Here is a 17,192-nt window from a genome sequence, read left to right on the forward strand (position 1 = left end):
GTCGCCATGGTAACGCACACACCGTTATTCTTTTCCCTTTTTTAAGCGAAATCCGTAGGTGCTTAAGGGCAGGAGAAGAAATGAATAAACTAATGAGATTACAAATTATTGTCGGTATAGCGGAACCGTTTTTTTTTTTTTTTTTTTTTTTTTTTAGCACGCCGCTCACTCGGATACCGTGAGGGGAAAGTTTATAGGGGCCCCACCGGCTGTGTGACTCTGATGTCTCCTCTGTAATCTGTTTATGAACTAAAAACAGGGCCCGTTTGCGCGCCGCCTTATATTGCATGATTAATTCCGTTCCGCTTTTCCCTCTTTCTCTCTCCCTCTCTCTCTCCTCTCTTCTCTCCTCTCCTCCGTGAATTACCCAGTTGTGTTAGAGATGAAGAGAGGCTTCTCCATCGTTACGCAGCCTCCAACTCCGCGCAGCGCACGACCGCCGGGGTCCACTCACTCACTCGCTCACTGCCGCAGCTCCCACGGGCTGCGCCGAGGAGACGCGGACCCTGCATCCTAAAGCCAAACGTCTTATTTATTTATATATTTATTTATTTAAAGTCCTTCTCTCTCTCTCGCTCGCGCGCTCTCTCTCTCTCTCCTTCGCTCGGTTTTCATCCTCTACCTCATTGCAGTCTTATCACGTCCCCCCCTCCTCCTCCTCCTCTTCCACCACCACCCCCACCATCCCCAACCTTCCCTCATCCTCCTCATCCGCCTCGGCCGCTACAGGAGAGGAGAGGAGAGAGGCAGAAGAGTGCGGCTGGACGTGAAAACGACATGTCGACAGTCCCCCCGCTGAAGTGTTTCTTCTGTCGCTCCTCGTAGCTTTTGCCGGCGGACTGAGTGAGTATTTACCTGCATCCGAGCTGTGCCGAGCTGTCGCTGCGCGGATCGGAGAGGGGGTGCTGGTGGTGCTGGTGGTGGTGGTGGTGGGGGGGCAAAGAGAGAGGCAGACAATGAGGAATGCAACTGGATTGCGTTACTCTGCCAAGGATTTCCATACCTAGCCTGGTAAATGCTCTAATATGCTTCCTTCGTATAGTGACCGAAGTGCTCAGCTTTTAATTTCCAACTTCACTATTGCCATGTCTAAATTGGAGTGGCTGTGAGTTATTGCCCCTCATGGATTTGATCTGTGGTGCTGCTGCTCGTCTGATATAGTGCAGGGTCTGTGCTTTGCTCTGCTTTGCTGGGAGTGGGGGCCCTATGTAAAAAAAAAAAAAAAAAAGAAGAAAAGACAGGAAAAAAAAAAACCAGTGAGTGTGTTTTCTGACCGCCAAAGAGGACACAGAGGCAGACAGTGGAAATATGTGACATGAATAATATGGGGAAGGAGAAGCAGTGACCGTCATCTCTGGCTGGCTTGCGTCAGTGTGTGTGTGTGTGTGTGTGTGTGTGTGTGTGTGTGTGTGTGTGTGTGTGTGTGTGTGTGTGCAGGGGAATAAAGAGGAAAGAAAAGACTCAAGAGAGACAAGGAGGAAAGCCACACCTGTGCCAGGCCTGTCTTATAGATAAAGCAGCGAGAGACATATGCACAATCACATTCGGCCAGAGTCCTTCCTCGCTCCCATAATGATGCAGAGCTATGCTGACTGCTGACTACTTCACTTGGCTGATCTGAGAAGGAGGCTTGAGTGTTGACTGTGTTGCTTCCCATCAAGGCAGAGTCTAACAGGAGGGATCCCAGTGGTCTATCTGGACTGACTATTGATTTTCATACAGGAGGAGGGGTGTTCTTCTTTCTTTCTTTCTTTCTTTCTTTCTTTTCTTTTTTTTTTTTTTTTCACCCAGAGATAAACAGCGCACCCCTCGGATAAAAAAAGATGACCCACTGGGGACTCTATTCTGTTGCGTTCCAGTTTGTTTGACAGTGCACTGAGCACGCTAGCCCAGATTGGTGAGTTTCCTCCTTCCTGGGGGCCGTCCAGCACGTCTTGCAGCATTACGAAAGCTCACACTCCATCCCCACGTGTGCCCGCCACCTGTTTCTGTTCCCTGGCAGGCTTTAAAAGCATACTTTTTGGATATGCTTTGACCTTTCCTGCATTGTTTTTTTCTGCACACACACACACACACACACACACACACACACAAACACACGGATGTGAGAAACTTGGCTCGGGAGCTGCTTCTCTCTGAGGCGGGTGTACATTGTGTGCAGAGCAGGAGGAGGGCTTTGATGTAATCAATATCAGATTTCAGCTGTTTCACTGTGAGCTCTCATCCTGAGTGGCAGACTTGACTGACTTCTTACTGCTTATGCAATCCCACTCCGTTCCTCCTCCCTTCGCACCCACTCTATAACCCATTACTCTCTCCTTATCTGTCTAGTCTTTCTCTAATTCTCCATTCCTTCACCTTTTCTCCCATCTTGCCTCCTCCTCCTCCCCCTCTGGTTTTCACTCATCCCTTCTTCTCCCCCCCCCTCCACACCCACCCCCGTTTTAATCACCTCTGTGATTGCTCTTCCTCTCCCAGGCGGTGATGTTTTCACTGCTGCCTTCTTGTCTAACCCGCCGATGCCAGATTATTGCTGGATGATTACAGCTACCATACCATCATGATCATTATTGCATTCCGTGTGCCAGTGTTCAACACTGTATGAGCAGATCGAGATGCTTTATCCAATTTAGATCTCATTAAGGCTTGAGAGGAAATTTCCCAGTGCAAGGCTCTGCATTCTCAGCTGTTTTCTCTTCTTTTTTGGCCTGCTTTCTTTTTAAGTTCAGTAAAATGGTTCGTTCTCTCGTCTCAAAGCGTTTCTACACGAGCCTGGAAGGGTCTGGAATTAGACTGATGTCTTTTTCCAGGTCTGGATAAAGATAGGACAAGAAAATGAAGCATAGACAAATACTGGAATTTTTGCCAGATTCCTTCCATCCATCCATCCATCCATCCATCCATATGCTGAACCATTGTATTTATAAAAGTGGGTCAGAAATGAACAGAGAACTCTGCTAATCTGAGTTTGGAAAAGCACTGAATTGGACCACGTAAAAAAAAAAATGTGTAGTAATCCTACCCTTATTACGTCACCCCCACTATCAGCATCAGTTCACGCTCCTGCCTGTCACAGCGCTGCCTCCACATCAACCCGCTTTTGAAAGATTTTGAAGAGTTTTGATTTGCAGCGGTGCTTCAGCTCCGCTGTCATTATCACAATAATGACTGTGACAGGTCTTGATGGCTGTTGATAACCCAACATATTTTTGCTGATTGATAATCTTGGGTAGTTTTGCGCCTCACCCCCCGCCTGTGTTCCCTGATTGCCATTCATCCCATTAAATGGAGCAGTTCATTAGACAGAGGCATTATGAATCTGATTTGCATTTACTCATATTCATATCGCATACATTAAAGCAACGCTTGCGTGACATTTCGGTTTTGCCGGCCATTTGAGAACACAGCTGAATATATTCATCACAGCTGTTGTTTTTTTTTTTTTTCGTCCCCTACTTGTCCGAAAAGCCACTCTGAACATGGTAAAATGTGATTCACAGGTGAGCAAGTCCACGTGTGTGTGTGTGTGTGTGTGTGTGTCTTTGTTTTGCATTTACAATGTCAGTATTTGAATTTGCAATATAAAAGCATTTGGTGCATCACCTAAGAGACTGTTCAGATTGCTCTTATAAAGCATTGTTTGCTGTTGCTGGATTAAACTTAACTTGCAAAAAATAGTCACACTGCTCAGTTTTCCCACATTTTGTCACATCTGTACCACCCAAAGATTTTGTTGCGCCTTTATGTAACAGACCGACTCAAAGTAGCACGTCATTGTGAAGTGCAGGGAAAATACCACAAGCTTTTATGACTTTTCGTTACAAATTAAAAAAATATATGATGTGCATATGTATTCATCCCCCTTTATTCTGATGCCCTAAATAAAACCCTGTGCTTATGAAGCCATCTAATTAGTAAATAGTGTATGCTAATCTCAACATAATGTAGATATGGTTTGTTCTGTAAAAAACAACAACAAAAAAAACTGATATGGTGGTGGAAGCATCATGGGGGGGGGGGGGGCTTTTCTTAGACAAGAACATGAAAGATGGTCAGAGTTTAAAGGCATTTGTTTCATGGTTTGTGTTCAACAGCAGCCGATGCAGGTTTATAAAAGACTGAATCAGGTGGATTAAGACATGTGCCGCTAATTCTAATTATCTTTGTATGTCACTGCAACATACATATGTTCCAGTGAAATTGGTCCTCTGGATTTAACCCGCCCCTCAGGGAGCAGTGGGCTGCCCCTGTGCAGCACATTCTGGGGTTAAGGGTCTTGCTCAGGGACCCAGAGTGGCAGTCTGTGGGATTCAAACCTACAACCTTGCAGCCTTTCCAGGACACAAGTGCCCTGCTCTCTAACCAGTAGGCCACCACTCCCCCTGGTATATTAAACACTGAAGAAGTACTGCTGTTTCATCCACTTCCACAAATACTTTGTTGCTTTATTTAAATCCCTGTGTATGAGTGTTTTGTGTTTCTAACCTATGTTGAACTAATTTCTATGAAAAGTTCTAGTTTTTGAGTAACTTCTCATTTCTATGGGAAGATACATTTTTAAAGCAAGCATTCTGAGTAAAAGTGTCATATGGCTTCAAGCATTAATTTCTGTTTTGTGCATTCGGCTATTTTGCAGTAAGGAAAGATATTCGATTGCATGTATTTATAATCAGATACATTTTTTGCCTTCTCTGTTGGCTATAGTTTCAACATATCATCTGTCGATGAATAATCTGTGTGCTTTGCTGTGTTGACACCACTAAGGGCAGAGCAGTGGTTTCAGAAGATATTGCTTCCTAGGGACTGAATACAAATGCATGCTAAACTTTTTAATATTTTGATGTGTAAAACATTTGTATTATTCACCATCACAGCTGTGAAGTATTTTATAAAGGTGTGTCACATTAAATGCCAATAAACTCGATTAAAGTTTGTGGTTGCAACAGGAGAATGTGTGAAAAACTTGACAAGAGTGCAAATATTTTTGCATGGGACTTTGTGTTTGTCATGGTTTGACTCGTATAGCGGACTGTGGCCTGCAGCTGGCCCGGCATCATTATTTCCGGATAAGGAAATGCTTTCCCCGTGGCTCAACAGCCTGTGTGATTTAACATTTATTTCCAGCCTGCTTGAATATGCTTATGATGTATCACCAATCTGATTCATCCTGAAACGACTTCTCCTTCTCCTTCCCTGTCTGTTTGTCCTCTCCTAATCCTGCGTGCGTGCGTGTGTGTGCGCGCGTGTGCGTTTGAATGTATGCATCTTTGCCTCGCCTGGCAGTGAGATAAAGGCCTGATGCCGCGCCGTAGCCCCAGGCTGCTGAGCTGAAAGGGAGAAGCAGTAGGATGCAGTGGGTCACACTGGCGGTGGCCCTGGGGTGCGTGTGCTTGTCCCAGGCATCGCACGGCCCCACCCCTACCCCCACCTCCACTCACACCCCTCTGGTGGACAACTCCGAGGAGGAAGTGGACGAGCCGTGCTTTGAGCCGTGCACGTGCGAGGTCAAGGAGGGCGTGCTGCACGTGCACTGCGATGGGCGGGGCTTCACCAACGCCAGCCAGGTACCCCCACTTGTCCCCATTCATCACGGGCTTCCTGACAGTGTCGTTAATCTTGTTAAAAATGCCGAATCTCCAATGCTAATACGTCGTCTTTGTTGTGTCTTGTGGCTTATTCTTATTGTTCATTTCCCCTAATTAATAAACTAAGCAATCAGCGCTGTAATTAATCATCCAGGTGTCACAGTCGTGGATCCGCCCTTTCAAACTCAACCTCCAGAGGAACTCTTTCCGACGTCTCTATAGCAACGGGTTTCAGCACCTTGGCAACGCGGTGTCCATGAACCTTGGCAACAATGCGCTCCAGGATATCCGAGTGGGGGCCTTCAACGGGTTGGCCAAACTGAGGCGCCTGTACCTCCACGAGAACAAGCTGGAGGTCTTCAGAAACGACACGTTCGCCGGTTTGGAAGCCCTGGAATACCTCCAGGTAGGCCCGAGGACATAATCAGTCCTAATTATCCCTGATTGACTTTATTATTGATGAATTAGCCCAGGAGTACAATTCCTTTTCATGCCAGAAACAGCCATGGATTGGCAGGCCGCGTGGGTGAAATGGGGTTAAGGAATTTTAAGGTTTGTCTTTGAAACAGAGCGTGCCCAGGCCCTGGTTTCAGCAATGACACCGTGGTCCGTATTGCTTTTCTCTTTCCTGCAGGCCGACTACAATGTGATCAAACGAATCGACAGCGGCGCTCTGAGGTTTCTCTACAAGCTCCGGGTCCTCATACTGAATGACAATCTGATCCCCGTCCTGCCTGCTCATCTGTTCAGGTTACATCCCGATTATTTTACTCCAAAGCTTTTTAATTATGCCAGGACTGATCTGTCGAAATATCACTGCCAGGCACGGTTAGTCACAGTGTTCTGCTGAGGTAAGGTTATTGTAGAGCACACGCAAGCGCCTTGAAAAACTGCACTCCTGTCCCTTGAACTTTTTTCACGATTAGTCACGTTACGGCCCCAAACTTTGACATGCTAAACTGGAACTGTTAGGCGATAGCGGTTCATGATTTAAGTTTTCAAAAAGGAAAAATCTAAAAAGTGTTTTCGGCTTTTCCATTCAGACCTTTTTACTGACGTCTTCAGAAATCCTCTAATAAGCCGATGGAGTCCACCAGAGTGTGGTTTAATCTGTAGATAAATGCCGCCGTTCTGTGAGGGCCTCGGAGATTTGTTAGAGAACATTAGTGAACAAGCAGCCTCATGAAGACCAAGGGAATCAGCAGGCAGGTCAGCGAGGAAAGCTGTGACAGGTCTGCGTTATAAAACAATATCAGGAGGGAGAATCTATTGACAGCTCTACTATTTGGCTTACACTTCAACCTGACTTTATAACAAGAGGTCCAGTTTGCCAAAATCCATAACAGAGTATCCAGCAAATGTGAGGAAGAAACTGCTCTGGTAAATAGAGGCCAAAATGTAACCTTTTGATCTAAATGTGTTGTGTGGCAGGAAAGCTAACATTTCATATCGGTCTAAACAACCTAAAAATATGGTGTTAGCAGCATCATGCTGTGGGATTGCTTTTCTTTAGCTCTGACAGGGAAACTGGTCAGAAAGAAAAGTGGACTTTAACACAGGGTGAAAATCTGTGACAAGATCTGAATTTTTATCATCACAGATGCTCTCCATTTGATTTAATTTAGCAAACAAGGGTGATTTATTTTTATTTTAGTCATGTAAAGCTGGTAGAGACAATCCTGGACCCACGCTGCTGTATTTACAGATAAAGGTGGTACTACAACATGTCGACTAACAGGGGCTGAGAGCAAATGCGGGCCACACTTTCCAGATTTATATTTGCTAAAAATGTTGCATCACTTCTATCATTTCATGATTACACCCCAATTTGTGCAGGTCTGTTAGAAATAAATACACTGGATCTTGCAGTTGTGATGCGACAAAATGTGAAAAAGCTCAGGGGATCTGTACGTAGCTTTGGCAAGGCAGTGTATGTCATATCATAGAAGATGAATTAATTATCACATAAAAAAAAACAGATATTTCTCCTTTGCAGTTTGTTCTTTCATCTAACCGAGCTGCCTCTCCTCCCCCTCCTACTGCAGATCTGTGTCTCTGACTCATTTGGACCTGCGGGGAAACCGTCTGAAAAGCCTAGCATATGCTGGGACCCTTGAGTACATCGGCCGATCCCTGATGGAGCTACAGCTGGAGGAGAATCCCTGGAACTGTAGCTGCGAGGCAGTGCAGCTACTGCAGTGGCTGGGTCAGATCCCCTACACGGCCGTAGTCGGGGATGTTACCTGCGAATACCCATTTCATCTTCACGGAAAGGACCTTAGGGAAATACCCCGCAAAGAACTGTGTGCTGATCTGCCAGATAAAGAGCTGCAAGGAGAGAGGGGTGCTTCATCAGAGGGATCCCAGCCCCAGCCTCTGCCCCCAAACTCCAAACACACAAACCCTGGGAGAGTCAGGCCGACAAAGCCGTCGTCCATTCTGCACGGCTCCCGACAGAACACTCACACCTCCTCCACTTCATCCTCCTCCTCTTCGTCGGAGCGTAGACAAAGGGACAGGCAACCGAGGCCGACTAAAAGACCTCGACCCTCCCGAATGCCCCCCACCGCCCGCAGTTTGATGCCCAACCAGAACCCCCCGGTTGCCGGCTACCAAACACGGCCCCCCATACCCATCATCTGCCCCATCCGTTGCACCTGCAACCTGCACATTGCGGATCTGGGCCAAACCCTCAACTGCAAAGAGAACGGCTTCCGCAACATGTCCGAGCTCATCCCTCGGCCGCTCAACGGCCGGAAGCTGTTCCTGGGCGGGAACCTGATCCAAAAGCTGTATCGCGCGGACTTCTGGAACTTCTCCAGCCTCGACCTGCTTAACTTGGGGAACAACCGCATCAGTTACCTCCAGGAGGGGGCCTTCTCCAGCCTAACAAACCTGAGGACCCTCTTCCTGAACGGGAACAACCTGGATAAGCTGAGCCCCCACATGTTCCTCGGACTGCAGAGCCTAAGGTAAGGAGGGTTTGCGGCGCTCCGCGTTTCAAACACACCATCCCCTCTTTTGCACTTCAAACAAAATTCCTAAACTGAAGCCACGTGTCAGCTTAAGATACTTAGAGATTTGTTTGTTTGAAAAAAAGGTGGAATTAATTTCACTATAATCCTGGCACAGCATAGCGTTGAAAACGTTGATTACTATTATGCTGGAGTTTGATTGAAATGAAGGTTTCCCATTCTCTTCCGTGTTTGTCATTACTTAGTCACGCTGTCTGATGCAATGCTCCAGTTGAGTTGTAAGCCTGGTTCTGAGTGACAATGTGAAAATTAATGTTTTTTGGTATTTGCATACAGGGGTGTTGATAAGACAGCAAGGTGTCAGGATGACGGCAGGATTTTGTGTTTGGGGAAAGGCTTGTCAGAGCGATGCATATGTATATAATTGTCAGATTAAGCTCACACAGATGATTCATCTGTACATAATGCATAGCTTCCTTCAGTGAGTGCATTAAACATTTAGAGGGACAACAGATCAGAATTCACGCAGTTCTATCTTAAGAATGATAAGTCATCTGGGCTTTAGATTTCAGCAGTGCCATCTTTATATTTCCAGACAGGTTTAAGAAAATCTACAGCCATTAATCTGACTATTAATCAATAATAAAGATCCTCTGCGGACATGGAAAATGTCTTCCTCTTAACCTCTCGTTAGCCTTTGTTAAGTGCTAAATGGTGACAGAGCGGTATGAGCGATTTGAACTGGGTCTACAGTGGATATGAAAAGTATACACACCCCAGATAAAATAGTTGGATTTGGGGACGTTGAATATAACCCATTATGAATCATTTCAAAGGTGTCAAACCTTTAATGTGATATTTAAACAAATCCCTCTGAGGGGATGAAAATATAATTAAAAAGTTGCAAAAACTTGGTAGCACAAGTACAAATTCTATTAAACTAAAATTGTTTGTTGAAGGATCTCTGTGTTCATTTTCAGAATTCAGTCATCTTTGGTTGGAGTCTTTAAGCATCCCACATCTTGATTTGGTGATATTTGCCCATTCTGAGTTAAAGAAGTTTTCAAAATCTATCAATTTATGAGCACATCTTCTACTCACTGCCTTTTTCTGGCGTCCCCACAGTCCTTTTGTCCAAGGCATACGCTTGTTGATTTTGATGTGTGCTTGGACTCACTGCGATGCGGAAAAAGAAAATCCATCTACAGCTTTCTAATCCTCACATCGCTACATGATTTTTTTTACCACCTTCTAACAAAAGGTCTTTGTCCATGTGAAGAAAAGTAATCCCAGAGCATGCTGCTGCCACCACCATGTTTCACTGTGCAGTGTTGTTGCAATGTCCAACTTAACAATTGGTTTTATGGCCCAACGTCTAAGTTTGGTTGCATAAAAAAAAACCCTGTTCTACCACAAGATTTATGCAGATTTTGGCCACGTTTGAATGTGTTCCCTGAAAGAAAAGGAGTCTGACCCCAAAGGAGACCAATACTAACACAAAATACCTGCTGCTCTTTCTGTTTTGGCTTTTGGAAGTCTCCTTCAACAGTTTCTGTCTTTTATTTATATCACTTTTGGAGCAACATCCAATTTTGCTTTTGTTCCACATCTTCTCTTAGTGCTGATCATTGTCTTTGCTGTGCCATGGCATGTATGCGATAATGTGGATTTTCTTTTACAACCTTACCCTGACTGATGCGTTTGTACACGGAGATCATTTGGATCCTCTGTAACATCTCTGCAAATCCTGGGTGTTGCTCAAGGATGCAAAAAAATGTCAAGAAAGTCCAACTAGAACAACTGAATTCAATAATAGGTAACCGGGTCCCCGATATCTGATCACAGATGTGTACGGGAGAATACTAAATGCTAATATATATATATATATATATATATATATATATATATATATATGTGACTTTTTACTAATTAAAAACCAAATATAGGCACTTCTTTTAAAGACATTTACCGTGGTAACCAGAGATCAGTGTGAAATTTGGTACTGATCTGTTTGTGCACAGGCAGAGAGGGGATTAAAGAAAATTCTGCTGTGATTTTGAAACATGAAGATTCAGCGGTGTATTGGTGGAATAAAGGAGAGTTACTCTACCCTGAACACGGACTTTTTTATTATGCTGTTGCGTGGCCCATTTGTCTTGTCTTTTTATTTATTTATTTATTTTGGTAAACATTGATCATATCTGATTTTATGTTTCCTGACTTTAGGTTCCTTTACTTGGAGTACAACTACATCCGTGTGGTAGATCCCGGGACCTTTGACACCATGCCGTCCCTACAGTTGTTATTTCTCAACTCCAACATTTTGCGGAGCCTGCCTGTCGGTGTGTTCTCCGGAGTCAATCTGTCCCGTCTCAACCTGAGGAACAACTTCTTCCAGCATCTTCCGATGGAGGGTGTGCTGGAACACCTCCGAGGACTGGTACAGGTTGGTGTAAATCCATATTTTACTTATTAAAACCACGGATTTCTGCTGGTGGGCTTGTAGCTCTGCTGAGCTGGTATAATGCCTTGCAGAAGTATTTGGTGAACCTTTTCACATGTTGTCCTGTCACAACCACAAAATGCAATGTATTTTAATAGGATTTAAGATGAAAGAACATTACAAGGTAGGCATAAAGTTTAAATAGAAGGATCCTAAATTTTCAATTATTCTTTCACAAAACTGTCTAAAATGTTTTACATGTCTTATTTTCACTTAATTCATGGAGCCCCTCCATTGTAATCTTAGTATAAATACAGCCATTCAGTAAACACCCCAGAGGTTTGTTACATAACAATAGTGGACAAACGGCACATTAGTCTTGCACTCCACAAATCTGGCCTTTATAGCAGGGTTATGATTCTGAAAGCTCTTGTTGAAAGAGAGACATAGGAAGTCGTGTTAGCGGTTTGCCACAAGCCGTGTAGGGGAAACAGCAGACATGTAGAAGAAGGTGTTCCTGTCAACTGAGACAACATGTTACCTTTTTGGCCTGCATTCAAAGTGCTATGTGTGGTGAAAAACTGCATCATCCTAAACGCACCATCCCTTACAGTAAAACACGGTCATGGCAGCTTCATGATATGAAACGTGTTGGGGGCTGCAAAAGATTTAATAGCGGGACACAAGTTCATCTTCCTGCAGATTTTAATCAAATCATCTGGAAACGTTAGCAAGTCAAGAACTAACAGATTTTACATTCTGAACTATTTAGCAAAGACGAATGATCAGTCTGTAGATGTGCAAAGCAGGTAGAAACATACTTCAAAAGATTTGGTGCAGTAACTGCACCAAAAGGTGGTTCCACAAAGTATAAACTGATGGGATTAAATAAAAAAAAAAAAACACATGCTGGCAGTTTCATTTTTTTATTTTTTGTTCATTTAGAAAGGAAATATAATCCGATTTCTTCTTATGTGCTACTTTGCGTTGTTCTAATACATGCAACTATAAGCACATTAGTTTCAGTTTACGGTTCCAGGGGTAACTTTAACTGTAACTTGCACATAACTATATTCATCAGACACCTTGCATGGGGCATCAAGCTGAATGTGCTACTTTTTTGTTGTGTCTGTAATAAAACTGAGATGATGTTACTCATTCATGCCCTTTGCTTAAAAAAATATGTACTATAACCTCAATCAAATACAACGAAAACACAAAGGTCTGACATGCTGTTAAGAAACGGCGTGCGTTGGTATTACATTTTAATGAATCAAGTGCTGACAAGCCCCTGCTGCATTTTTAAACTTCTGGCAGCTCCTGATCTGCTGGCCTCTGAAACAGCTGGATTTTTCTCCCATCATCTGTTGTTTTGAGAGCTCTGCTGCAGCATGTGGGACTCTGGTTGTGCCTCAGGTATTCCAATTGGAAAATTGCAATTGACTCCATTTGCATAAGTGGCCTTAATAAATCAGGAGCTAAACTGGAGAAAGCAGAAGCCTTTAAGTGTTTAAGCGAGGTTTTAATTAATGCAATTTACAGTAAATAAACTGTATAAAACGCCGCATATGCTAATTTTTGTTGTTTTCCTCACATCTAACCACAGCTTTAAGTGAGTGGTTGCAGCCCGCAACACCCAGATAAGGACACATATTAAGCCCTTTCAATCAGCCTTCTAAGACTTCAGCAAATTTAATGTAAGCTTTTCTTAGACAGCTAGAGCAGAATGAGGTAAAGTGGGTGTAGATTAGCCTGAATGTCATTGTGAATTTCTGTTCTTATTTAGCTTGATGAAAAAGAAAAAAAAAAATCACAAAGTCCCCAATTCTGGGTTTGTGTGGGTGAGACTGGCAATTTAGCAATTTCTAAATGTTTCCTCGTGGAAGAGACGAGCTGGAGGAATCATGCACGTACAGATAAATGCATTATGCCCATTGTGCGTTGCTCTTATGTTCAAGAGAATTTAAGCTTTCGCAAATGGGATGCACGCAGTGGGCCATATTCATGGAGCCCAGCTGTATCACTATTATAGTGCTGGAAATCTGTGTCACAGTAACTGAATCCGTTCATTTATCGCGGGTTGTTATTTCCCGTACAAAACCGTACTAGCACTACCCCGTTGGGTGCAGAAAATAACGTGACAGCGATCTCACCTGTTGGCTTACTGGTTGGCTGTTTGAAGCTTGGGGTGTGGGCTTTTGCGGGTGCTGCTGTGTGTTTCTGAGACAGAGTTTGCACTGTAGAATCAAAGGCTAACACTGATGGAAGCAGGATTTAGCTCACAGCAGCTGGAAAAAGAAAAAAAAAAAAACAACAACAAGAAACACAAAACAATTCTGATAAAGCAGCTGCATGTACAGCTTAGAGTCAGCGGCGCTGTCAAGAACAAGATTATGCAGTCAGACCCACTTAACTGATATGAAAAATATTTCCCTTAGCGTACTGTTAGAAAAAATATAAATATTAGTCTGACATTAAAGAGAAAATTAAAATCATTGTGCTGTGTGCAATTTCTCAACTGGAAAATTAATGCCAGCACGAAAGCAACTGAGCCTTAAAGCTATAAAAAATATATATATATAATAAAATTGACTTAAGCGAAGCAGGATCTGAATGGAGGCCAGAAATATATACAGCCCAGGAACACATATGTCTTTGTCAGTACGCGCTAAGAACATGTTGGGTTTCAGGCAGACACTTCCTTGTCATTGCCAGCATTAATCAGGAAATTCGCCCGTGGCCAGGTTTGCCATTTAATGAAACAATTCTCTGTCTACAAAGCTTCGTGTACCCGACACAATATGTACAAGGAACCAATTACGCCTTGATGTGGAAAGTTGCGAAAGACACCGATTGTATGAACAGGGCAGCAAAACAGTTTGGGAGGTTTTCTAACATAGAGGAAAAAGTATCCGCTGTAACCGCTGCTGAATTATTCAGATGTGTCCTGCTAACAGTGTCATCAGAACCCCTGTCCCCGTTAGAAATCTCACTCTCAGACAAAAGTTGATTTTTGTGAGTTAGAAGGGTCATGAATATTCACTGATCATGAATTTAAAGCCAGTCAGGTGTTTGGCTTTGCATAAAGCCTCTAAATGTTGGAATTTGACGTGACTGCTATTAAACTGAGAGAGCATATGGACACATGTTAACTTTTCAGCCTTCTGGGATTTTCTACACTGGTGTTGGATGCTGTGCTGCTTGAAGGATTTTTCTTGGTGTTTTTTTGTTTTTGTTTTGGGACATTTGTTATGATGCATAACCATAGCAACCATTTGGTTTTGTACAACCGGGAGCAGCTGATTAACATCTCAAAAGCTGAAATAATACTTCAACTACATCTTCAAATCCCAGATGAGATGCAAAGGAGACGTCGAGGATGCAGAGCAACGAGAGAGAAGGAGGAAATTTAAGCCATCTCTTCAATCAATTATCATGGGCAATGTGAGATCTATGGGAACCAAGTTGGATGAACGCCAGGCCTCAACAAGGACCCAGCCAGAATATCGGGAATGCAGTGTTATGTGTTTCAGGATTTCAGAATCATATCCCTGACCCCAGCACCTCTCTGCCAAGCTTTCTGACCATGCAAGCAGATAGAGATTTAAAGAAGAGCAGAAAGAGCAAAGGTGATGGATTGGCGGTGCTGGTGAACAACAGATGGTGTCATCCAGGACATGTTACTCTGACGTAGCGTCTCTGCAGCTCAGATATTGAAGCGTTGGCACTGAGTTTTTGTCCATATTATTTACCCAGAGAGTTTACTAGTGTTATTTTGGTAACACAGTCTACATTTCACCATCAGCTGTTATAGACACTCATGTGACGTCATCAACTCAGTTGTTGGTAAACTGCAGACACAAGATCCCAATGCGTTTTTGGCGATATGTGTTGATTTTAGCCATGCCTCAGTCTCTGCTACATTTCCAAGTTTTTAACAGTCTGGCCCCTGTTTTACTAGAGAAAACAAAACTCTGGGTTTGTTTTATCCAAAAGTAAGGAACTCATACCTAAAGCAACTCCTCCTGGCAAATTAGATCACAATCTGTTTTTTCTCCTCTCAGAACATAAGCCTCTTTTTCTGAGGCAGCCTGCAATAAAGCGAAGTGTGAGAAGTTGGTCACAGGAAGCTGAAGAAGCCCTTAAGGGTTGTTTTAAGGCAAGAAACTGGGATGTTTTTTTCTCAACCAAATCCGAACATCATGATGCTCCCTTTGCCTCCCCCTTCCACTTTTCTGTCTCTAGATGTCAGGTGAAGAGGCAGCTGGAGAGACTAAACTGGAATAAGGCTGTAGGTCCAGATGGTGTCAGCCCCAGAGTCCTGAAGGTCTGTCCTGAGCAGCTCTTTGGGATTCTACAGCAATTCTTCAACCTTAGCCTGACCCAGAAGAGGGTTCCAGTGTTGTGGAAACCTCCTTCATAAGTTTGGTACTGAAGAAAACTCACCTGTCAGTTCTCAATGACTTTAGACCTGTTTTTCTCTGACATGCCACATCATGAAGGTCCTAAAGAGACTCCCATTGGCCCACCTGAGTACGCAAACAAGCAGCTTTCAGGACACCCTGCAGTTTTCTTATTGCCATAAATTTGGAGTTGAAGACACCATCATACACCTGCTTCAACAAACCCACTGTCATTTAGACAAGGCAGACATCACTGCAATCATCATGTTCTTTGATTTCTCCAGTCCATTTAAAACAATTCAGCTTGATTTGCTTTGTCAGAAACTCCAGAAGATTTAGGTGGGGGACTCAACCATTGCCTGGATCAGAGACTACCTGACCAGCACACCACAGTCTGTAAAACTGAAGGATTGTGTGTCTAACTAGGTAGTCAGCAGCACAGGAGCACCACAGGGGACTGTACCCCCACCGTTCGTTTTCACTCTTTACACCTCAGACGTTCAATATAAGACAGAATCCTGTCATCTGTAGAAATGTTCAGATGACACTGCAGTCGTTGGGTGCATCAGAGATGGACAGGAAGCTAGGTACACAGAGTTGGGGGACCTCTTCGTGATATGGTGTGAAAACAATCATCTCATTCTGAATGTAGATAAAACAAAGGGGACAGTTGTATATTTCAGGAGAAACAGGAAAAGTACCCACACTATTACCATCCTGGGAGAAGAAGTGGAGGTGGTGGGGGAGTATAAATACCTTGGCGTTTACATGTACAGCAAACTGGACTGGAGACGCAACTGCAAAACTGTCTACAAGAAGGGACAGAGCAGACTGTACTTCTTGGGGTTTGCAGCAAGATACTGCAGATCTTCTATAAGTCTGTTGTGGAGCGTGTGATCTCCTCTGTCATCTACTTAAATAAGCTCAACAAGCTCATAAAGAAGGTTGGCTTTGTTCTAGAGACTCTTGTAGAACCTCTGGAGATTACTTTACAAAGAAGGATTCTTCAGAACCTCTTCATGCGACAACAGAGGCTACGTTCACACTGCAGTCTGAAGTGACCCAATCCTATTTTTTTTGCCCATATGCGACCTGGATCTGATGTTTTCATGACAGTCTGAACAACACAAATTGGATTTTTTCAAATGTGACCTGTGTCTGTACGGCCGGGTCGCATTCATCCGACCTGTACGTCACTGATACTCGACAAATGTCACTATTCTGCGTCCTGCTATGCAGAAGCAGGAAGAAAAATGACACCCATGGCGGACAACAATGAGGAGAGCAGTCAATGGACAGAAAGGTCCGGTTAGAAAAGAAATTAAAGATCGCAAAATGTGCGCCAGTATTATAATCCATGTTTACTTCTGCAAACACTGAGGACGTTTGCTACGTGTGACGTCATTGTGTCCTCAACTGCGCATGCGGGACACTTAGGCTGTATGAATTCAGTTCACTCACGAGGTCACATACAAGTCGCATATATTTGAAAATGAGAACGACAACGCAAAAAAATCTGATTTCACAAAGAAAATCAGAATTGAGCATTAAGGCCTGCAGTGTGAACCTAGTCAGTGTCTTCAGTCGGAGGCTTCTCCAGATCCGGTGTAAGACAGACCGGTACAGGAGATCCTCTCTGCCTGCAGCCATCAGCATCTACAACAACTTGTTGAAGAAACCCCTATAACATGAGTTACACCAGTATCTAATTTCCCTTTGGGACTAATAATGTATTTTTGAATTGAATTGGTTTTATTTTGATAAAAATGTTCTGTCAGAGTCAAAC

The 17,192-nt window shown here is 43.6% G+C and overlaps 1 protein-coding gene across 2 annotated transcripts in view; it reads left to right on the forward strand.

Moving 5' to 3' along the window:
- The first annotated feature begins 353 nt into the window (after positions 1-353).
- LOC105918769 (SLIT and NTRK-like protein 3) overlaps positions 354-17,192 on the forward strand; it is a 30,506-nt gene continuing 13,667 nt past the window's right edge. The window contains exons 1-6 of one of the 2 annotated variants that reach the window (XM_012853925.3): positions 354-843; positions 5,284-5,564; positions 5,740-5,991; positions 6,220-6,335; positions 7,631-8,557; positions 10,787-11,006. In XM_012853925.3, the coding sequence (XP_012709379.2) occupies positions 5,349-5,564; positions 5,740-5,991; positions 6,220-6,335; positions 7,631-8,557; positions 10,787-11,006 (1,731 nt within the window). In that variant the 5' untranslated portion in view covers positions 354-843; positions 5,284-5,348. Of the gene's footprint in view, positions 844-926; positions 1,012-5,283; positions 5,565-5,739; positions 5,992-6,219; positions 6,336-7,630; positions 8,558-10,786; positions 11,007-17,192 lie in introns of those variants that run through there. The other variant, XM_036150684.1, reaches the window with a different exon arrangement.

Source organism: Fundulus heteroclitus, chromosome 19, assembly GCF_011125445.2.
Source record: "Fundulus heteroclitus isolate FHET01 chromosome 19, MU-UCD_Fhet_4.1, whole genome shotgun sequence".
NCBI classification, from domain to species: domain Eukaryota; kingdom Metazoa; phylum Chordata; class Actinopteri; order Cyprinodontiformes; family Fundulidae; genus Fundulus; species Fundulus heteroclitus.